Consider the following 21,585-nt stretch of genomic DNA (forward strand, 5'->3'; position numbering starts at 1 on the left):
AGTACTTGTTTTTATTTGTTGGGTTTCTGTTTTATTTTTTGAACTCAAAGGCTAATTTGGTTGTGTAGTACATAAATAACAACCCTCTCATGTATCATCAGTAGAGTTTGACTTCTTGATACAAATTGACGTATTCTTGCATTCTCTTGTACTTTGGACCCTGTTGAGGCTATATGTCATAAAGGCTGTGTTTTCCCGTAACAGAGTTTTTTGCAATTAATTTTGCATTTGAAGTGCGTTATGCAATATGAACACAAAAGGGACTATGTTGTGGTGTTCTTCATATCTCCTTTTTTCCTTTTTATGTTATGTTGACTTTTACCTTTCCAAAGGAGATGAAGTAAAAATTTGATTTTTTTCTTCACTGTCTGAAAAATTGATTAGATAACTTCGAACTTCTTTATACATTTTGCTGTGTATTTTATCAGTCCATGCCAACTTAAAATCCATGTCATGAGCCACAAATAAGAAGTTGCCCAGTCTATTTCATATGATCATGCAGATTAACTTGCTTGGAATGCAAGAACTTCAGAGTATATTCAGTCAGATACTAGGGCAGCTCAGTTTTGTTTGTATATAAATTTGAGTGACTGTAGATATTTTGGGTATACAGCTGAGAATTCTCTATGAGCTTTTGTCTTAACATGTTCCGAGTGTTGTTAAAAATATGGAATTCAATGTAATAGAAAGAAATTGGAGGATTTGCCTGAATTTAAATTGCTGCTGTTGACTTGTAAGTGCTAACATTTCGATCACTAAAATGTATTCTTTGTACTTCTGTGTGGAATGTACAAGCAAATCTTATCAGGATTTAAGAACATACCTTATTTTTTAACTGACGGAAAATGAATTTGCATATTTCAAAAGCTTGGCATATTACACAAGTCTATTGAGAAACTCACGTAGTAATTCAGTATGAATGATAACAGGATAGAGTTTGTATTTGAGGAATTCCGTTCATTTCTCTGTTCACTTAAGCTCTTGAGTTGATGAAGCTGTAGAGTAACAACAAAGTAAGTACTGGTAAAGTAGCTGACATTAAGGTGATTTCATTGTGAAAATAGGAATTTGGAAGGCGTAGGAAGCTTTAATTGTGAACTTCAAGGGCTCCTTTATGTGTGACAGATAGGATAAGCTTGCAAGGAAATGATCCATCGTAGGTGTATATATATGGTGTGTATGTATAGGTGTATATATGTATGTATAGATATAAAAATATGTATGACCCTTGTGTTTTGATATAATAAGTTTTAGTGTTATTTTTGAATTTCTTACTACATTTTCAAGAATAAAACATAAACTCTGAACAAATATTATTTTGTACAGTAATTGAGCAAACCCAGGCAATTCTGTATTAAAGATGTGCACTAGCAATGTATAAATAACAAAAAGTCAATTGAAAACATTTTTTTTAATAGTATGGCAATCAAAAATTATCTTTAAAGTCTATTGCTGTCTTCAGTGTGAGGCCTGGATTTGAAAATGAATCTGTAGAGTAATCTTGGGAGGTTCTGAGCAGTCTTGCACTCTTTGATTTCTATTTCTTTTCTCACGTGTAGCAGTTGAAAAGAGATTAGGGTTGCCTGGTACCATACTAAATAAATCCATGCAGCAATTATTACTTCTGAATAGAAATTATTACAGTTATGCTGTGATTTAAGTTTTCAAAATGAATTAGGAGTTCTTAGGAGAAAGTCTGTATAAATGGAAGATACTCCATTAATTTAATTTTGTGAACTGTAGTGCATTGGAAAGTCTGCTAACATTTAATAGAGTGTCATTCTTAACTAAATGGTCAGGAAAATATTGGTTAGTAAGTTCATAACTGAATTTAATTAGCTAATGGGGGATTATCTAACTATGGAATAAATAGTAGCATCAGCTACAATATAGACACAGGGCAATGCTTATTACACAAGTAACAAAAGCATTACTTATATTCTTTCCCCAAATAATTTACTTAAAAGTTGTTTTCTGGCTTAGTGAACTGCATAATTTCATTTTTTTCCTTTTTTTAAAATCTACCATTTAAACTAGTTAGCAGAGAGTAAAAGCTATTGCCAAGAAGATATTGCCAGATAAATATAAAATTTCTTCACTTAATTTCAATTATTATGAAGGCTTTGGTGGGCTTTTTTTCTTTATGACAGTTGAGTGCTCTCTTAATATTTCAAAGCTTTGGTGCCATTTTATATCCTCAGTGTCTTTTTTTATTTCTTAATGAAATAGTATATTCAAAAGATCAGTAGTGGGCATGTGTTTTCAAAATTTGGAATAAAAAGTAATTTTTGGGAGAAAGCTAGCAGTAGTTGTGTCTGGCCCAACTGAGTCTAATAATACTGCAGGAGCTATAGAAATGAAATTACTGATAAAATTCTGAAGACAGAAATGGGCACTTGCATTTTTTTTCACTGGGACACATTTACATGTCTGCTACTCTTTAGACTGTGATAGCAGAATCTCATAACAAAGTGATAATTTAAAATAGAATCTGTTGTGACTGTTTAAAAATGTCTGCTGGAAGTAGCTGCATCAAGGGATTGTGGTGCATCCATTTTAGGGCTATAAACAGAAAAATTGGAGTGAACTAGTTAAATACAGAAAATATTACATGGGTAGGGTAGTTAGTGAGGTAACCATGAAGAAGTTTCTTGATCTTACATAAGGGTTTAATTTTAAAGATACAGCTTATATTCTCAAAGCTGTCTTTATCATGCTTTAACAGTGTAATCGTATCACAATTAATTTGAATAAAACCAAAATTTGATTCTTGCAAAAAAGTTGTATTTGCTACTGCCATTACCTCTTGATTTGTGAACAAGTGAGTTTTAGATTCTGTATAGTCTAATGATATGCTCTACTGTTTCTGTTTTGAAAGAAGTCTGAACTGAAACCCTGTGTTTTACTTTTGGTGATGTTTTATCTCAATTTATCTGGATGGCTGAAGTAGAGTAGTCCCATGTGTCTTACATGTGACAAAGTAGTAATTCAGAATGTTGTAATTAGTTGTGGTTTATATTTTGGAGGCTCTGTCATATGTGATGAGGTAATTGAAAATGAGAAGAATACTCAGGTCTTAAATATTTTATTCTGGACCTTGACTATCGCCCTCTAGCCTGTAACAATTAACCTCAAACTGTAGTAATTCAGCTGTTGTTTAGTTCACTTGTGGAAAAAATTGATGACCTTTACTTAGAAGGGAAAGGAGGTGGAGGATACCGACTTCTGCAAGGAATTATTTATAGGCATGCAGTTGTTAGCTCCTGTTTAAAAAATAAAATACCTCTAGATAGTTAATTTATTAAAATTTTATTCTTCATTATACATAAATTCATACTTACAATTACAAAAAGTAAGGCAAAAAGTACAAGATGAGTAGTGTAGTAATTAAAGCCTCTGACTGAGAGCAGTCTTTTTTGTTAAATGGCAAATCAAATTTTACTAAATGCTATTGCAATATAAATTACTGAAACACTGTAACCTGAAAAAATCCATTTCGAGTACCTGAAAGCGGAAGTGTATTACTCTTCATGTTGTTAATCCTGCAGTGCAGTAATAATAAATGTTTTGATATAGATTATGGCTAGCAAATATTCATTACATTGTAAGGTTTACTCTTAGAGATACAAATGGTTTGTCTGGTTCAACTTTTATGCAAATTGGAATCAAATTTCAAAATTATTTTATTGTAGTAACATGATACACATTTTATTGTACATACATAAACAAAAGGAATTACTCTTTTTTTGTTTTGTACACTGGACACATTTACCTTTTTGCTTATTTCAGAGGAATAAATGTTTCCATCCTTCTCTACTAGAAGTAAAATTGAAGAACTGCAACTAGTTCTGAATTTTCTTAATATATTTACCTTGCAATTTTGCTTTCATGGTTTTTTTTCTCTGTGGGTTTCTTACTGTATTTTCCCTCTTTTTCCTTGCCCTTCTCTATAGTACAATGGAGTGGCTTTTCAGAATAAGAAATGAAGCAGAATACATAAAAAATATAAAAAATGTATTTTAATCCTTTCACTATAGTGCCCAGAGGCTAAAAGTGACAGAAGAGTTTAAAAGCTAGCATCTCTTTCCTATGCTTTAGTTGATGGTCATAATTTTGTAAAGTACATAGACCTTCACTTGACGAGTGGTGAAATTACAATAAAATCACAGAAGGATGTCTGAGGGGGTTCATGTGAAATGCAAAAGGGAATATTTAATATACAGAGAAACACTTTTTTTTTTTAAAGTGGAGAATCCACAAGTTTACCATAGTTTTCATCTGTCATCGGTGTCCAGGTGCTTTTTTTCTTTTTTTTAAATTACACACAATGATTTGAAGTTTTTTTTCTTCCACATCTTTTCATATTGACCCTAAAAAGGCTGAATCAACTCGAATGTATCGAGTTCCATAGTTTTGCTTTGAAAGCAGTGAAAGTCCCTAGTTAACTGGAATGTTTTTTGAAGTTAGATCTTGAATTGAAGGTAATGCAAAGGGAATGTCTACCCCTCGTGTTCCTGCGTCTCCCTGTTCTGCTTTACTGTTGTCTGTCACACTGTCTGACCAGGGCCGTCCCTCTCTCGCAGAAGCAGGTCTGTGCTTCTGATAACACGAGCCTTCACAGAGGTTTTGTGGGTCAGGACAGAAGCCTTGAACTGAGCGTCGTATTAGTCTATTGCATTCCTCGTGGGTATAATGAACTAAAAGAACCCATCCAAATTAGTCTAATAAAGCTTTTGATCCACTATAAATAAACTTTTTTGGCTCCGTGGGGATCTGAGGGCTTTTCAAAATGTGGATTATTTCAGCAATTTTAAGGCATTTGTGATGGAGGGTAATGGCAAGATACTTAAAGCTAGTCCTGTGTTACTATTCTAAACCTAACAAGTCAGCAGTACTTTAAAATGTAACAAAGGTATGACTAAATCACTGTGCTGTTTACTTGTGCCAGACTTGCTTTTGAAGTATAGTCTTCCAGCAAGCAATTAGTTCTCTTGCTTTTAGGTAGGACTGATGAAGTCATATCTGCAAAACAGTTCTGTTAATGAAAAAGCTTTTACAGAGCTTTGCTTCCTCTGCAGTCTATCAGGAGGAAAAAAGTGGAAAACCTACTCAGGTAATGGGATTGGTAGGCTGACTAAATATGAGGAGGAAATCTTTTGGAAAAAGCTGCATTTCTTTACGCATTTTTTTCTTAAAGTTGAACTGTGAGTATTGAATCTTCGAGTCTCATTGCTAGTTTGCTTGGGTTTAAGTATTTGTGATGTCTTTGGGGTTAGATAACACTGTTAGTGCGGGGTGTAATGGGAAATAACAGCCTTCCTTGTGTGGAGCTCTTCAAGCTTAAAATACAAATTGCAGTATTTCTGGGGCAATCCTGCAGATAAATTTATAACACAGTGTGAAATCAAGCTTGAAGTCTCAATTAGTCTGTCACTTGCCATAGAATATTCTGGGCTTCTGGCATAAGTGGTTAAAACAACGATTACAGTTAAAACAATGATTTAAAATTTGTGACTCTGACTAACCTTTTGGTGACAGCATCCTTTCCCCTCTGACATAGGTTGATGTCTCTGTGTTTTATTGTGGGATACCCTGGGGCCCTGTCCGCCGCATTTCTTTTCCCTTTACTGCACTGTGGGTGGAATTCACTTGCCTTAGCTTAGGAAACTAATACTGCTTTAAAGATGCTGGAGTGCGGTGTCTGGCATCTAGCTGCCCCTTCAGAAGGTATGGCTCTCCCCTATGCTCTCTGTCAAATCTGCTAGCCCTGTACAAACCTCAGCTCCCTAAGGCATCCAGAGTGGCAGGAGACATCTATATTTTCGCAAGTAAAGCCGAACCTGTTTGTTACTCTTCCTGTTCTATGTCCTGTTTCTTCTTTTCTCTCCTTCCTTCCTTCTTTTCCCCTCCTGTTGTTGGAACCTCTATATAATCTGAAGCCTTTGTGTCCTTGACTGGAACCTGGATCCTCCCATTACAAAATGTTGAGGTGACTTTAGAAATAGACAGCAAATAAGTTCCTTACACTTCTACATAGCAAGAGCCATATGAGAATTACTGTTTACTGTGATTAACAGAAGGTGCTGTGTAAGTTGGAGTCCTAACTTAAATTGTAATAGAGTATTCTGTAGTCACTGCAGCATGAAATTGTACACGATTAAAAACCAGATGATGCAAAAGATGATTTTACAAGTGGCCATGCTGAAAATCTGTTTCAGCTTGTCTGTATATATGGCACATTAATTGAGTTTGTCTCAGATAATCTTGTTTAATGTATTGGAATCCACAGGCTATTCTGCAGTGTCTCTGACTAGCATGGTGGCTGTGTGTTTTGTTGTGCCATACATCATCTGTGTTTCAGGCAGTGAGATGTCACCAAGATGTGAGGAGGTGGAAAACAGCAATTTGTCATGAAAACCTCCTCTAACGATGAGCTGTGCAAACAGCAGCAGAACCTCTAGCTTTTGAATTAACTATATACTCCCAGCTGGAGTACTGCATGCAGTTCTGGGACCCTTAGTACAAGAAAGACATGGACCTGTTGGAGTGAGTCCAGCAGAGGGCCACAAAGATGATCAGAGGGCTGGAGCACCTCTCCTATGAAGAAAGGCTGAGAGAGTTGGGGTTGTTCAGCCTGGAGAAGAGAAGGCTCCAGGGAGACCTTATTGAGGCCTTCCTAAAGGGGGCCTACAGGAAAGCTGGAGAGGGATAGTTTACAAGGGCGTGGAGTGATAGGACAAGGGGCAATGGCCTTAAGCTGAAGGAGGGTAGATTTAGATTAGATATGAGGAAAAAAATTCTTTACTGTGAGGGTGGTGAGGCACTGGAACAGGTTGCCCAGAGAAGCTGTGGATGCCCCCTCCCTGGAAGTGTTCAAAGCCAGGTTGGATGGGGCTTTGGGCAACCTGGTCTAGTGGAGGGTGTCCCTGCCCGCAGCAGGGGGGTTGGAATTAGATGGTCTTTGAGGTCCCTTCCAACCCAAACCATTCTATGGTTCTATGAAGAAGTATCAACTTGCTCAAAGTTTGATAAACGTACGCAGAGGAGTTGCAGTATGAGTTTTGTTTAAATAACATACTGTGAAAGATGAAGGAATACTTAAACTTCTGAGCTGTTTAGAAATACACTTTTAAAGTTGCTGCTTTAATGCTTAAATGTGAGATGCTAAAGTGTTACTCAGAGACTTAGGTATTATCTATAATATGTAGTGTAACTTCCTATAGCTTTTTCTGTTGTACACTGTTTGTGCCTCAGCTTACTTTTAAAAATTTTAATTCTTTCAGATATATTTGGGAGTTTCAAGGGAAAATATGTAACTTAAGCAATGTACCTAAAGTGTTACATCTCCTAGATGTTTATCAGTTGTGCATTACGTGCTTTCCAACATTGGAGATGCTGTAAGTGGAGCCATGATTCTGTTAGAGCATCAGACCATGGGGGAACACATCATAGGTCTCCAAATGCACAGGATTCTTGAATAACCTAGAGCAAGTTTCACAGTCCAGGTCTTGATTCCCTCATCTGTAACATGAGATAATAATTCCCCACCACAGCAGCACATTTTTAGGTAAAAATGTTCATTTTGGATTCATGGGTGTTACAAAAACGTGGCTTGTATAAAAATTAAGAATCAGGAAACAGATGCGTTCAGAGCATAGCCTGGAGCTTGCAGTGCTGCCTGTGCTGGCAAACGCTTCTGCACTGGTAGTGTTTGAAAACGTTTTGAAATGTGGATGCAAATGGCAGTAGGATGTTTTTAACTGGAAAATTGTACAATTGTTCTACTTTTTGATAGATTTAGCTATTGATCCATCTTAGAACAACTTAAAAGTGCTGCTTTCCTGCTTGATGACCAAAATCCAGTTAGAACAGACAGGTAACTTCCACTATTAAGGTTCTGTGAAGACAAACATTAAGTAAAATAATTAGTTATCATTCTGGGAAGTCTGATCTTCCATTATAGTGGCAAGTTTGAAAAATAGCTGAGTACAATAGCAAATCTTTAACAGGGAGGAAAATCAGAGCTTCTAGTGTTCTCATCTCATGTTTGGATTTTTTTTTTGCCTTTGAAATGATAAAAAACCTCAACCTACCCCTTATTTCAGACATTTGAAAACTCTGAGCAACTCCTCTGCATTAGTGCTCGCTCAGTCAGTGAGCTCAAAATAGATTTGCTAGGGTGTTGCATGATCCACTATACTCATATTTAATAATTATAAGCTACCTTTGCTTTTCTTAAACAGCATGATGCCTCCTAAGGAGGTGTAGTAGAACATCACAATCTTCTGGAATTATGAGCTTTACTTATCTGATGAGATAAGACCTAATGTAAGCCTTTGCTAGCTGTAATGTATCAGTCAGCAGACCTCTTCTGAAAACTAAGCCAAGAATTGAAATGTCTCCTTGTGGCTTAACCCTGGCTGGCAACTAAGCACCACGCAGCCGCTTGCTCACCCTCCCCCGGTGGGATGGGGGAGAGAATCAGAACGGTAAGAGTGAGAAAGCTCATAGGTTGAGATAAAGACTGTTTAATAAGTAAAGCAAAAGCCACATGCACACAAGCAAAGCAAAGCAAGGAATTCATTCCCTGCTTCCCATGGGCAGGCAAGTGTTCAGCTATCTTCAGGAAAGCAGGGCTCCATCACACATAACAGTTACTTGGGAAGACAAACACCATCACTCCCAACGTTCCCTCCCTTCCTTCTTCTTCCCCCAGCTTTATATGCTCAGCATGACATCATATGGTATGGAATATCCCTTTGGTCAGTTGGGGTCAGCTGTCCCAGCTGTGTCCCCTCCCAGCTCCTTGTGCACCCCCAGCCTACTCACTGGTGGGGTGGTGTGAGGAGCAGAAAAGGTTTTGATGCTGTAGAAGCCCTGCTCAGCAGTAACGAAAACATCCCTGTGTTATCAACACTGTTTTCAGCACAAATCCAAACCGCAGCCCCATACTAGCTACTATGAAATTAACTTTATCCCAGCCAAAACCATATATATAGCTCTGTACTTAACTTTCTGTGCTGCACTAACCTATGGCCACCATTGAATGACTATGTTGGTCTTTCTAGAGAAAAAGAGTAGAGTAACTCAGTTACCATGTCAGGATAGTCTGCAAGGCTTGATTTTTCTGGAGGAAAAAAGCTTTTTAAAAAAAGTAATTACAAAAGATCCTTCCTAATGACTTCAACATCATTCTTCCCACATAGGTAAGAATCCAGCCTTCAGACCAGTCCTAGAACGCTAATTTTAATCAGCGATCTGCTGTAATGCTGTCATGAGTTTGACTGTGTCGACCTTTTCCAGTGCCCTACTTGTACCCTACCAGAAAAGTCATTTTATTGACATTTCATTGGTGCTCTGTTGATCTCACTGATCTGATTTTATATGTTCAGAGAAAACAGCACCTTTTTGTCTAGGGCCATCGAGCTTACTGCAAAGTTGCAAACAAGGACATTTTATTGATCTATTAGCATAGGTGTCGTAGTATTGCTGTGTGTTGCGATTGTAAGAAATCTGTTTTGTTGTGTGGGATTTTTTTTGGAGCTGTATGGTAGGCATCTGATAACAGAAAAGGAAGTGTTAACTCTACTCTGAAAGCAGTGGGAATTTAGAGATGTTACTGAGATCTCATTAAGCTAAATCTTCTTTACATCTTATGTTTTAGAAAATCTTCAGGAGACCTAGGGCAAAGGAGGAGGAATGCCTGTTGCTTTTGATGAGACAAGGGTGATTACCAGAGCCCACTGAAGCTCTTTAGATTTGAGATAGCCTTAAGAATGCTTTGTAGCAGTAGGCAAACAGTGGGGTGCTCTGCAGTATTTTGTATTACTTCGAGAATATGCAGAACATTATAGCCAGGATATGCAGCAGGCTGCGAATTGTTCTTGTGCGTTGTATAAATTTGATTAAATCTTGCTGCTTGGAGCAATTTATAGTCCTTGTTGTTAACCAAAGAAAATAAGATCCAGTTTTCATAAAATGAAACTCTACCATTGAGAAATAAACAGTTCACGTGTTGTAACAACAGAGAGACCCTTTTGGCTACTCTGTAGGTCAGTGTTTGTGTGCTCACAGCAATTCTCCTGATTTACCCACTGAGGTGAAGGAGAGGGAGATCTCTGAAGGTGTGCCTGTTCTGTGAGATTAGTATGTCTACCTCGGCTCTAGACAGAAGAAAATGTCCATGCAGGGAGTAGATTTTGAGATGTTAGGCTCTGGATATTTGACTGACATACTGTTGAGCACTTGGATTGAATTGAGAAGTGGCATAGTATTTTGGTGAACTTTCTCAGACTAAATCCATCTTTTCCATTCTTCTTACCCTCCGGTTCCTGGTTGTGCTGAGCAGTCAAGGATTGTCCTCCTCTTTTAGTTTTTGTTTGTTTTTTCTTAAAATCATTCCTATTTCCTGATAAAAATGAAGCAGACCTTGAATCTGCAGCGATATATGCTGTTGCAGATACTTTTTTATCCTGTTTCTTTTTTTAAAACCCTCTCATAGGTAAATATGTAGTCATTTTTCTCAAGACTTCTAACAGTGTTATTACTTGTGGTGGTACATATGTTGTTTACAAGGACACCAAAGCAGTGCCTAGAAATGACTCTAGGCTGAAGTTCAAATGTCATCAACCTCTTCATAACATAACTCTCTTATTGCAGAAGGGAGAAGTAAGATTGTGATTCCTAGAAATGTGGTTAGACAGCATAACGCCACCAAAATAAGCCCTGACTAAACACTGAAAAGAGCTGCAGTAGAGAAGAGTTGTGTTACACTGGTGCAGTGCATCAGTCCAAGCTCATCTCTTTTCCAATAGCAGTTCCGTACTCATTCCTGAACGTAATAGTCACGCAAGTGATTTGTTTAGCTTCCTATTTTGTTCTTTTTGATTTGTAAACCAAAACATCCAATTTATTTTCAGCTATATTTCTACAAAATTACATAGCTTGAATGCCCACTTACTTGATTGCTTGAAAGCTTTCATCTGTAGTTTAGCTTTTTAATTTGCGTGCTCTTGGGTGTTATTTTGTCTGAATTTGGAGTTCAGCTTTGAGTGTACTGCATTATATTCACATTGTTTTTATTTTACTCTCTCTATAAATTTTACTTTGGGTGCATCAAAGGTTTCTGTCAAAATATGTATTATAATATATTTTTTATTGCTCAAAGTATTCTTTCTATTTTCTGCTGGTTCCTGCCTGTGCATGCTCTTAAAATAAACCAGCTAGGCCAAATAAAATTCCTTTTGTTCTTTGTTCTGTGTGTGTGCCATTTTGAGATAAGGTGTGGATTTAGATGACAGAGATTATAAAGAGGAGCTTTTGGCTTTTGCAAGGTTTTGTTTTGAATGCACTCTTTTGTTTTGTTTTGTTTACTTTCTGCTTGCTTGCCCCTTTGCCAGCAGAACAATTACAATATTCCCCCCCCATATATAGATATATATATTTTTTTTTTTTCCTTGATACTGGAAAGCATAGAAATATGGAGCCTGACAAGGACATTACCTCTGCAATGTTCAAATAAGCATCTTTTGTTCCTACAGAAATTTTAGAAGTCCTGCAGATTTCTGCCAGTCTGAAGAAATCCAGGACTTCTTACCTGGAGCTGTTGACAGCATGTAGTTTAGGGGTGGCTTTATTTGGTACCTCTCCTCCGGGCTTCCAAAGCAGACTTGGTAAAAGGAGAAGAATTCCTCAAAACACTTGTGTGCATGTTAATTGGAATGATCCTGTGGTTCATGAGATTAGTGAATCTCATCGTGTTATAGGACTTTGATTTTTGTTCTGATATAAATGACTCTGCATCTAGTGAAGTATTGTAGAAGTGTAAGTAGAAGGCAACCTAGTAGGGGATTTATGCCTTGCAGCATGGGGATTTCATACAAATAGATAAAGTCAGTTTCGGCAGCACAAAGTGACATTATATTATGGGCAAATGCGTTGTTATTCTGGCAAAAGATGAATAGTATCAGTAAAATGTAACCACCTAAGAAAAAGTGGGGCCAGGTTCTTGGGTAGCATAGATAAATGTGTAACTATATTGAAGGATTGTGGGGGAAAAAATAGACAAATGCTTTTAACAGTGAGGGAAAACCACTCTTAAAAGGGAAAAAATTGTGTAAGCTTATTTCTTTAAAAAACCCTAAAACCCGAAAACAACCCCCCCCCCCAAAAAAAACCCTTGTTTGCTTCTGTTTTAGAAAATCTAATGAGGCCCCTTAAGAATTATGGAATCGCATGGTGAGCATATGTTTTAATTTAAATCAAGCTTCTTTATAGATGTTCTTGGTATTGTGCTGGAAAGCTTAAGTTTTTGCTTTGTTCTTTCAGCATGTCTATGGGTTTCTTGATAGAAGAGACTGCCCCAGTTGTGTGGAGAGGGCTCATGGTAATGTCAGCTGTTGAGAAATTGTTGAGACAGGTAAGGACTTAGGTACACGTTTGTGTTTCAAACTAATTGGTTATTTTAAAATGCATTTAACTGACACATGAGTGTCCATGACATTATTTCATATATTATTGGTGAGCATTTTTGTATCTTGGTCATCTTAAATTCTTAAGAATTTAATTTTAACTTCAGGTAAGAGGGAAAGTTGACACTTTTTGCATTTACCTATGCTCTTCAAATAGAGCTCTTGTTCCATGCATTTGATGAGTGAATCCACCCCGATTTGCCTTCCTTCTCATTCTTTTTTATGTTTCTTTATGCAATTGTTAAAAAAAAAAAAAAAAAAAAGGCATTTTGAAGTTGCCTAAGGATTTGAATATATAGGTATCTATGCATATCTACAGCTGTATTCCCTTATGTGCTTGTTAATACACCAGCACTAAGAATTCTTGGATGGCGTTTGACGTATGACAGGTACATGAAAATCATTAGATACCATCTCTGTGTAATGCAGATAGATTGTTAGCTAATAAATTTCCTGGCATATGGAAGCGAGGTAGCTTTTTTTATTTCTTGACACATTCCCCCCCCCCCCCCCCCCTTATTGTGAATAGATCTGTGAAGTGCTAATGAGACAAACAGCTGAAAAAATGCATTAAGGTTGCATGTTTAGACTTTGAAGTGACCCAGATTGTTCATGGCTGACATCCATTCCAGGGATTTAATGTATACAGCTTGGAGATCACTAGGTTTCTGTATGTCTTCTGTAAATGCCTCCAAATCTTGTGCTCCCTTGATGACTGAAAAGAAGATTTGTTTTTTTTCCCAATGTTTTCCCATTTTTACAGAACTCTTCACTAACACAGACTTTAGAGTAGTGGCAATCATTGCCCTAGTCAGATAAGTCATATGTCTGCCAAAATTTCAGGAAGAACATCTTTGTCTGGATTTGGCCTTTAAAAATAAGGAGTATCCATGCCAATAGCTGTGGACGGCTGTTCTGACCTTTGTGTGTTGGCATTGTGTTGGCCAGGCTCACAAAGACTAGAGCCTAAAACCTCGAAGGCAGAGCTAAAGTTAGCACCTGCTGTATTGGCGTACTCCACCATGGGAGACTGAAGACTGGCAGGCACTCCAGTGCCGTTACTTCAATCAGGAGTATCCCCAGATGGGAAGCATGTGCCAGCATCCTTGTGGAGGGTGCGGATGATGCCGTGTAATGAGCTTGTTGCTCCCTAGCAACCGACAAAGCAGTTACATGCTGGCTGACCATGCTTTAGGAACGAGACAGAGCCCATTAATGCTCAGGGCATCAGTGATTTCCCTGACAGTGGAACCTGAATTCTGAAAGAGGAAGGCTTTACAGCTAAATTTCTTCTCCCCACAAGCATTTTGCTTCTGCACAATGACCAGGCTAGTCTTAAGTCTGTGCTGGAAAAAGTTGTTTGCATCTCCTGCTTTGAAGAAAGAAGCTCACAGATGACAGGAAGAACCAGCAGGTTCTATCTGATGTACAGGTGGTTTTTAGAAAATTACTAATAAATTTTCCAGACTAGCATATGCTATTTTGGTTTTAAAAACTGTAGTCTCCCTTCTGACATAGTTACTAGTCAGTCTCAAGAAGGGGTTAACTGCAGAACCAATAGTGTTGTAGCCTTGGACACCTAAACAAGAGAGGACCACAGCATGCGATGATGTTTTTAAAGATACTATCATTCCATTTTATATTAGAAATAGTTTTGTGATCTGCTGGGGGCCTTGACATTTTTCCTTGTTTTCTCTTTATCTGTTCTGGTTGGTCTTAGCTATAACCTTCTGTTTGACAGGATAAAGTTTCTTGCAAGAGTAAAATACTTCTATTTAACTTTCTGAAACTATGTTCTTAAGAAATAGCTGCTTTACTTCTATAGCTACATATAAACCATTTAAATTAGCTCCCTAATCTAGATTTACAGCATAATGTAAGTGTAAGGAGCTTGTGTGCGTTCAGACAAGCTGATAAAATATTAAGTTCTTAAAATAATTAAGTCAGCCAGATAGAAAACAGAGATTCCCAGACTTTTGCATTAAAACCACTGGTGGTATTTTATAATGGTGTTTATTGATAGATGGTGGAGGGGTTTTTTGTTTGTTTTAGGAGCATCAAGACTATGCATTCACTCTGCAAAGAACTTTGGATGCTTGTTTGTTTTTTTCCATATGAACACGTCTGTTTTCCAGAGTTTATCATGCTTCAGAAACTCCAATAAAGCATTGAAAGGCTTAGTTTCCAAATTCATTAATGAGGACTTGTTAACTCATTAACTTGTTAACTCATAATTGGTCTGTGCCTGTAACGAGTATTTAAATGCTTCTCTTATACTTGCAACTTAGTTAAATTTCCGGAATTCTTTGGAAAATATGTTTGTTAAAGATATACATTATGTGCTTTCTCATATACTTACTGCATGTAACCTCACTCTTTGTACTATGTGTATATTTGTCCTCCTCTGGTTTTACTTCTTCAGTGGATGAATGGCTTTTCAGCATAGTCCAGAGTCCAACCTCATTTTTGTCTCTTTTCACTTCTTCTTGCATATGGCCAGGACGTACATCACTTTCCAGATAAAACACCACCTTTTAAATCCTGGCTCTCCTTTTGCCACATGTGTAGTCTGAGAAGCTACCTTTGTTCTTGTGTGTTGTATGGTGTCAGTCTGGTAGATAACAGGCAAGAATATTGAAGACCAAAATTAGTGCTTGGTGTTTCTCTGGTAATCCATATCTCACGAGCAAGGATGGTTTTCTGGAACGCATCATATCATCTTCCTTAAACAGAGTTTGAAGGAAATGTGCCTTCTAATACAAAATTGAGTTAACAGTTTAGTATAGTATGTTACATACATTACATATGTATTGATGTACGTGTATCAAACAAGTATATAAATGAAAATATATAGCATATTGATTCTATAATGTGTCCTATTTTAATAAAAGTATTGCTCAATAGAAAAGAAGGAAAGGGATGATGAGAAGTTATTGAAAGAAGAAGAAATACATACGGAAATTTTTTTCACCCGTAGCGAAAGTAATTTACAAACAGTAATGGAACATTTGATTCTATATAAACATATAACTCTTTCAGTTAAATATATCTCTAGTTTACATGCCTTGAAATTATCCAAAGTTAACGTGACTGAGAAGTGACTTATTTGTTCACATGATTAGATGTACTGTAGGCCCATTTACACTGCAGCGTGATCTTTTTCTCTTATCTGGGTGTTAACTCTTCCAATTTCCCTGCCATAATCAAAATTATTTTATTAGCTGAACCGAAATCTGATTAATAGGGCTGTAGACTGAAGATCCAGTCTTGTCCTTCAAAAAAACTTTAACTCAGTTTATGCGACTATTACAATTGTATGTAATTTTGAAAGTTTGGCTAGAGATGGAGACATGCTGTTTTCCTTCTGAAACTGTCCTCTACTAAGAAAAGAACTGCTTCAAAACCTGCACTTGCCAGAGGTAATGGTGGTAGTATTTGTATAGTAGAGTGTGTATGGGTGAATATACATAACATACTCAAACCTTTTTTGTACCATAATTCTCTGATACTTAGTTATCATACATAAGTAGTTGTAGAGTATCATATGTTATTGGGAATAGGGAATATGCAGACAGATGGATAAATTGTCTTTGAAATATTGAGCAGACTGAGGGTTGTGAGATCTGGGGTATTTCAAGAGGCTTCATGAAAAAGCTACCATAAAAGCAACAGTGGAGTGAATGGAACAGTAAAAATTTATGTTTAAAGGTTAACTTTGTAACACTAGTAGTATTTAATTCTTGGAGAGCAAAGACTATGGAGACTATGTTGTTAGGGGTTTTTGATCATTGCCTGAAGTGGCCCATCTCCATAGAGCAGATTATAGATGTTCAATACTATTTTTGTTTGACTTACATTAGTTGGTAAATTATTATGTGCAGTTGCTACTGTTTGAGAAGTGTGTATGTAGTTATTGGTATTCTCCTTTCCACCATTTCAATCGGAGAGGTTGCATATGTGGATTCGGGGACAGTTTATCTTTAAATGTGGTTTATTTTAGCTATACGTTAATGCTGCACTTGGGAAGACAAGAAAAATAGATAAAGCTTTGAAATGTATTTATACCTGGTAAAATAGCTACCACACTGCCATTGACTGTTTTACTGTGCATGTTCTATGCAGCAGAATGTTCTGTATGTGGTGTCTGTAGACATCAGTCCAACCTCATTTATCGTGTGTGTTTATAACACGCTGTGTTAAATCTCGTAAGTTCTTCAGCATATAAATTTTCACAGTTTTGTAACGTCTTGTTTGCCTGTGTGCATAAATAGGTATCTTACAAACAGAACAATGGAGAAACTAGGGGAAACCATTCCAAATTAGAAGGAATTATGTGTATTTGATTTGGAAGCAATACACAACAAGAACATTTTTAGTAAGGTAGGTACGTACTACATGCTGAGCCATCTGCCTGATTGATTAACATTGTTTAGTAAGAGTTGTCCTTCGGCTTCTGTTTGTGTCCACATACTGTCTTTTGCCTTAAATTTTTGGGACTGTGGAAATTTCATTCTGTGTTTATACAGTGTTCAGCACTGTAGTGTTATCACTTTTTGAGAGATGCACAGGAATATAAAGACTAGTATTTACAACTTCCAAGTAAATCTAAGCTTCCTTTTCATAGTTTGTCATATTTATGAAATAAATTTATTATACATTTTTTCCCATTGAGCACAATACACTTTGTGTTTCAGGTTCCCAAAATATATGTGTGTCAATGATATAAAATCTGTTAAAAATGCCTGAGATTACTGTAAATGTATCACTGACATTCACCACAACTGATAATCATCACAACCTAAACATCTTTTGCAGATATATGCAAAATTGATTAACTTCTGATGGTGCATGCTACCTTGCATGTATATTTTCTCCACCAAAGAGCCATCAAGGTGATAAAGGGGGTGAAGCATCTAGTATGTGAAGAGACACAGAGAACTGGGGGCTTTTTTTTTTTTATTTGAGAAGGTTAAAGGAAGATATGAACTGATTATAGGCTTGTATGCATTGATGTGCTCTCAGGCATCTTAGAATTGGGTAGCAATGCCATAAAGAAGGTTGTGCTGGAGACTTACAGCAATTTTTTGTGTTAGCTTTAGTAGGTTACTGTCTAGGATGCAGACCTTTATGAAACGCAATCTAAGGCATCTGGCCATCCTCTAGTGCATGGAGAACCATAGGCTGATTTTTTTTCTTTTAAAAAAAGTCTTGCTATCAGTGTTGGCCTCGAGTATTTTACAGTCTAAATTGGACAAAGAAAAATTCAAAGATGGCAGCAAAAGATGTCTTAAAATAAGAAGTTACACATGTAGACTAAATCTTTTATGTCCAGTTTTTTTAGAAGAAAGGTTGAAGAAAGGCAAGCAGGAATGAGTTCAGGAGTGGACTCTGGAGACCTGGATTTGAAGGCTAGCATGTTTTAAAGTGTTTGCTAAACATGAATACTGGTGGTACTTATTTACATGAAAAAATTCAAAATGCGGCCTACATTAGACACCTCCGATGCTTTTCCAGTAATAAAGGAGTCTGTTCTTTCTTTCTAGCTGCTGCAGGTTAGATGCAAAAATTGCTGTGCTGAACATTGCAGTGCCTAGGAGGTAGGTGCCTGCCTGCAGGAATGGAAAGTCAAACTAAAGCCTAGGCTGGAGCCACTGCATACCTGGGATGGTGGGAATATGTCACGTGTCATTCCCGGAGGTACTATCTGAGGGGTTACTTTGTCCTCCTGGATTTACCTTCATACCGTTTGGCACTGTCTTAGGAGAACAGGTGCAAGCCTTGGATTTTAAGGGTAGCAAAAACTTCTTATCCTTCAGATCCATGGCTTGAGCAAATTGGCATAAAATTCCAATTTTGCTGTGTTTCATCACTTATGTGGTAAATTTCATTTGGGGCTTGCTCAAAGATGAAATTATTATTAGTGTGGGCAAAAAACTTTCTCGTCAGTATAAAATTAGTGAGAGAGCGTATTGGTGGATGAGAGGGAGCAGTGAAATGGGATTTAGAAGAGAATGACATGTATCAGGTCAGGAAGAAGGCGACAATAACAAGTTGATGGCTCTGATTTTTTTGCAGCTATATTTTGAATGAATTGAAAGAATCCCCAGAATAGTAATAGTGAGTCAATGATGAAAATTATTCTTATTGTAAATGTAAAAAGCAAGTGAAGAAGCAGCACTGCAGTGAAGCCAGAAGATTTTTTTTTTTTGAGTGTGGATTTTATTTTTAACATTTTTTTGGTTTAGGAGGGCACTCTATCAAAAGATAACCATTGAAGGCATTTAACTTGCATTATGGCAGTAAATTTTCAAGACAGGACATGAGTGAGATGCTGCAATGGGAAATTATCGCAAAGGTAGTCAGAAACACGAATAGCTCTTAGCATCTTTTTTCAAACTTTTATCATCTTTTTGCCTTTTAATACACATTTAACAGTCAGTGTATACTCATCTGTTTATCAACAGAGTAGATGTACCTAGAGTGTTTATGCTAAATGCAGATTAAGGTTGTTTTCCTCTTTCTGTATTTTGTGTTTTGGCAACAACTTCCATTTGACAATTCTTACTAATTTCAAAATTGACTTGTGTTTCACAATTTTCATGCATTTATCCATATATCTACAAAGATGCGTTTATACTTTGCCGTGCATAATTCAAAAATACAGTATTCTCACCAGGTGTCACTACAGTGAAAAATTTGCTAGCATTTCAGCAATTACAAAAATATTTCTTCTGTATTTTCCTGTTTTGAATTATCTTAGCCTGAGGTGGGTATAGAGATTGTTAGTTCAGGCTAAAGTCTGCTGCATTATAGTTTGGGGGGGGGGAAGTTGAGACTTTCTTCAGAACAGTAAGAGCAGTTGCACCTTTAGTTAGTTGCGATGCTTTTCTATTTTTATTTTCGTGATCCAAAGTACGAAAATTAAAAGATGCAGACATTTCATCCCTACGCATAAGATCATTGATATTATGCATTTGTTGTATTTAGAAAGGTCAAAATCTGGTATTGAGATATTTTGAAGAGGAACAACAGTCAATAATACATAGTGGCCAAACTTTGCAGTGCTGAGACTGCACTTTGATGTGCTACTAAGATTGCATCTACAGCTGGCAGATAGTAAACAATAACTCTGCTTGTGAGATTTTTTCTTAAATCTTTAATAAGCTTTCATTTAAAGCAAGGAAGGTCAATTGGCATCCCTCATTTTATCGCTGAAATTAAGGAAACTGTTTCAAGGGCAAGGTAAGGAGATGACCCACTCATACCTTATAAAAGAATTTGTTTTAGAAAAGGGTTATACTGATTTTTTGTTACATTTATTTTGCTAAGACTAAAGGATGAATGAACTCATTTCTTCTGATCCAGAACCCACCAAAATCAATGGAAATCTTGATGCTAATTACAACACCATGCTTTAGTTGTGATGTTGATATTTAGAAAAGCTTGTTACAGGAATTTGTATAATCATCACTAATTTGCTCAAATATGCTAATAATCACCTTGAAAGGTCCTGTCTGTCCAGAGAGAACTGCCTTAACCAGTCCCAATCAGTATGTACATATTTAAAGGAAATGATTGTACTTCCTGGAGATTAGAAGCTAAACATAGATTCAGAGATGTACTGCAGCCAAAAGTGTGGGAGATGACAGAAGGCTCCCTCTTTCCACCCCTCTGCCCCCCAGGTTAACTCCCTGTGGAGTTTGAGTATTCCTGCTGTCACCCTTTGACTCGAGTGGTCCTGTGTGTTTTGGGATGGGTATGATTGAACCAATATGGGCTTGATTCTTCCTTTTTTTTTCTGGCTGAAGCTACAAAACCTGTTCTGTTGCCTTTCTTCCCTTAATGAAGGACGCAGGATTTATACGGATCCCTGTTGCTTTATTGGCTTGCGTTAGCAGCTGATATGAAAAGGGATTATAGTGTTTGAAAGGAATTGACAGTCATAGACAGAAGTGTTAGGAAAGCCAGAAGAAAACAAAAACATTAGCCAACAACTTACTGCTGAACTGGAAGCGTTTGCAGTAAATGTATTTTAACTGTCTTTGAAGATTAAAAAAAAAGGCAAAAAAAAAAAGCCTAACAACATAGTGAGAATGTATTTACAGCAAACATTTCTTGGCCTGGTTCCTCAGCTGTCATGGTTCTGACTGTGCAGCTACTGCTGCTGTGGGAACAGGCTGTGAGTGTTTTCTTTGCTCTGCTTCCAGTAGTCTCATCTCTCACACAGATTACACAGGTATGCATGTGTCTGCTCTCCTTTGCATAAAACAAAACATATGCAAAACATGCAACTGTTTTGCTGGGTTTGTTGACTAAATAGGAAGAAATGGCAGAGAGCTCATGTCTCAAAATGGCTGTGCTGGGGCTAGAACCGATTTTTTTTTTCTTTTTTCTTCTTTTGTCTTTTTTTTTGCCCTTGAACTTTTAAAGGAAACTGTCTTGAGGTTTAAGGTTTCTGTGCAACACAGTTCAGAACTTTGTGCTTAAATGGCATCCAGCCTCATTCTTGGAAAGAGCTGGAAATTTAAGCATGTTCTGAAGTGTTTGCTAAACACAATACTGGTGATAGAGGAACTAGGAAAAGAGAAGGCACTATTATTGTCTTTTCTAAATGAAGCTTCCATTATTTATGTGAGACTTTTCAAAAAAAATAGCAGACACCTAATGCCACTCTTTTTTTTTTTTTAAAAAAAAATTCTTCTCCACTAATAAGGGAGTCTGCTCTTCTTTCTAGCTGCTGTAGGTTAGATGCAAATATTGCTGTGCTGAACATTGCAGTGCCTAGGAGGTGGGTGCCTGCCTGCAGGAATGGAAAGTCAGACTAAAGCCTAGGCTTTACCATGCATACCTGGGATGGTGGGAATGCGTGACTTCTCATTCCCAGTGGTACTGAGAGGTTACTTTGCTCTCCTGGAGGTACCTTCAGATTCTTTGGCAGTGCCTTAACAGAACAGGTGCAGTATCTTAGAGTGCTAAGTTTAGAGCTTGGTGTGGAATAAGTGGAAATTATTGGTGTAAGTCGGTAGGTTCACCAGCTGGAAATAAACAATACTGAAGATATTGAGCAAGAGGGCTATTAGGAAAAGCCTATGGGATGGGTCTCACTTTCTGGCTT

At 37.1% G+C, this 21,585-nt stretch overlaps 1 protein-coding gene across 8 annotated transcripts in view; it reads left to right on the top strand.

Moving 5' to 3' along the window:
* The window catches only part of NUBPL (NUBP iron-sulfur cluster assembly factor, mitochondrial), a 95,675-nt gene that overhangs the window by 31,082 nt on the left and 43,008 nt on the right, over window positions 1-21,585 (top strand). For 4 of the 8 annotated variants that reach the window (XM_054827843.1, XM_054827842.1, XM_054827844.1 and 1 more), the window contains 2 exons: window positions 12,198-12,237; window positions 12,328-12,418. The exons of 1 other annotated variant lie outside the window; for it this stretch is intronic. In XM_054827843.1, the coding sequence (XP_054683818.1) occupies window positions 12,198-12,237; window positions 12,328-12,418 (131 nt within the window). Of the gene's footprint in view, window positions 1-12,197; window positions 12,238-12,327; window positions 12,419-16,745; window positions 16,851-21,585 lie in introns of those variants that run through there. 3 more of the 8 variants (XM_054827846.1, XM_054827849.1, XM_054827852.1) reach the window with 2 other exon arrangements.

This window comes from Grus americana, chromosome 5 (genome assembly GCF_028858705.1).
Source record: "Grus americana isolate bGruAme1 chromosome 5, bGruAme1.mat, whole genome shotgun sequence".
In the NCBI taxonomy this organism is placed as follows: Eukaryota; Metazoa; Chordata; class Aves; order Gruiformes; family Gruidae; genus Grus; species Grus americana.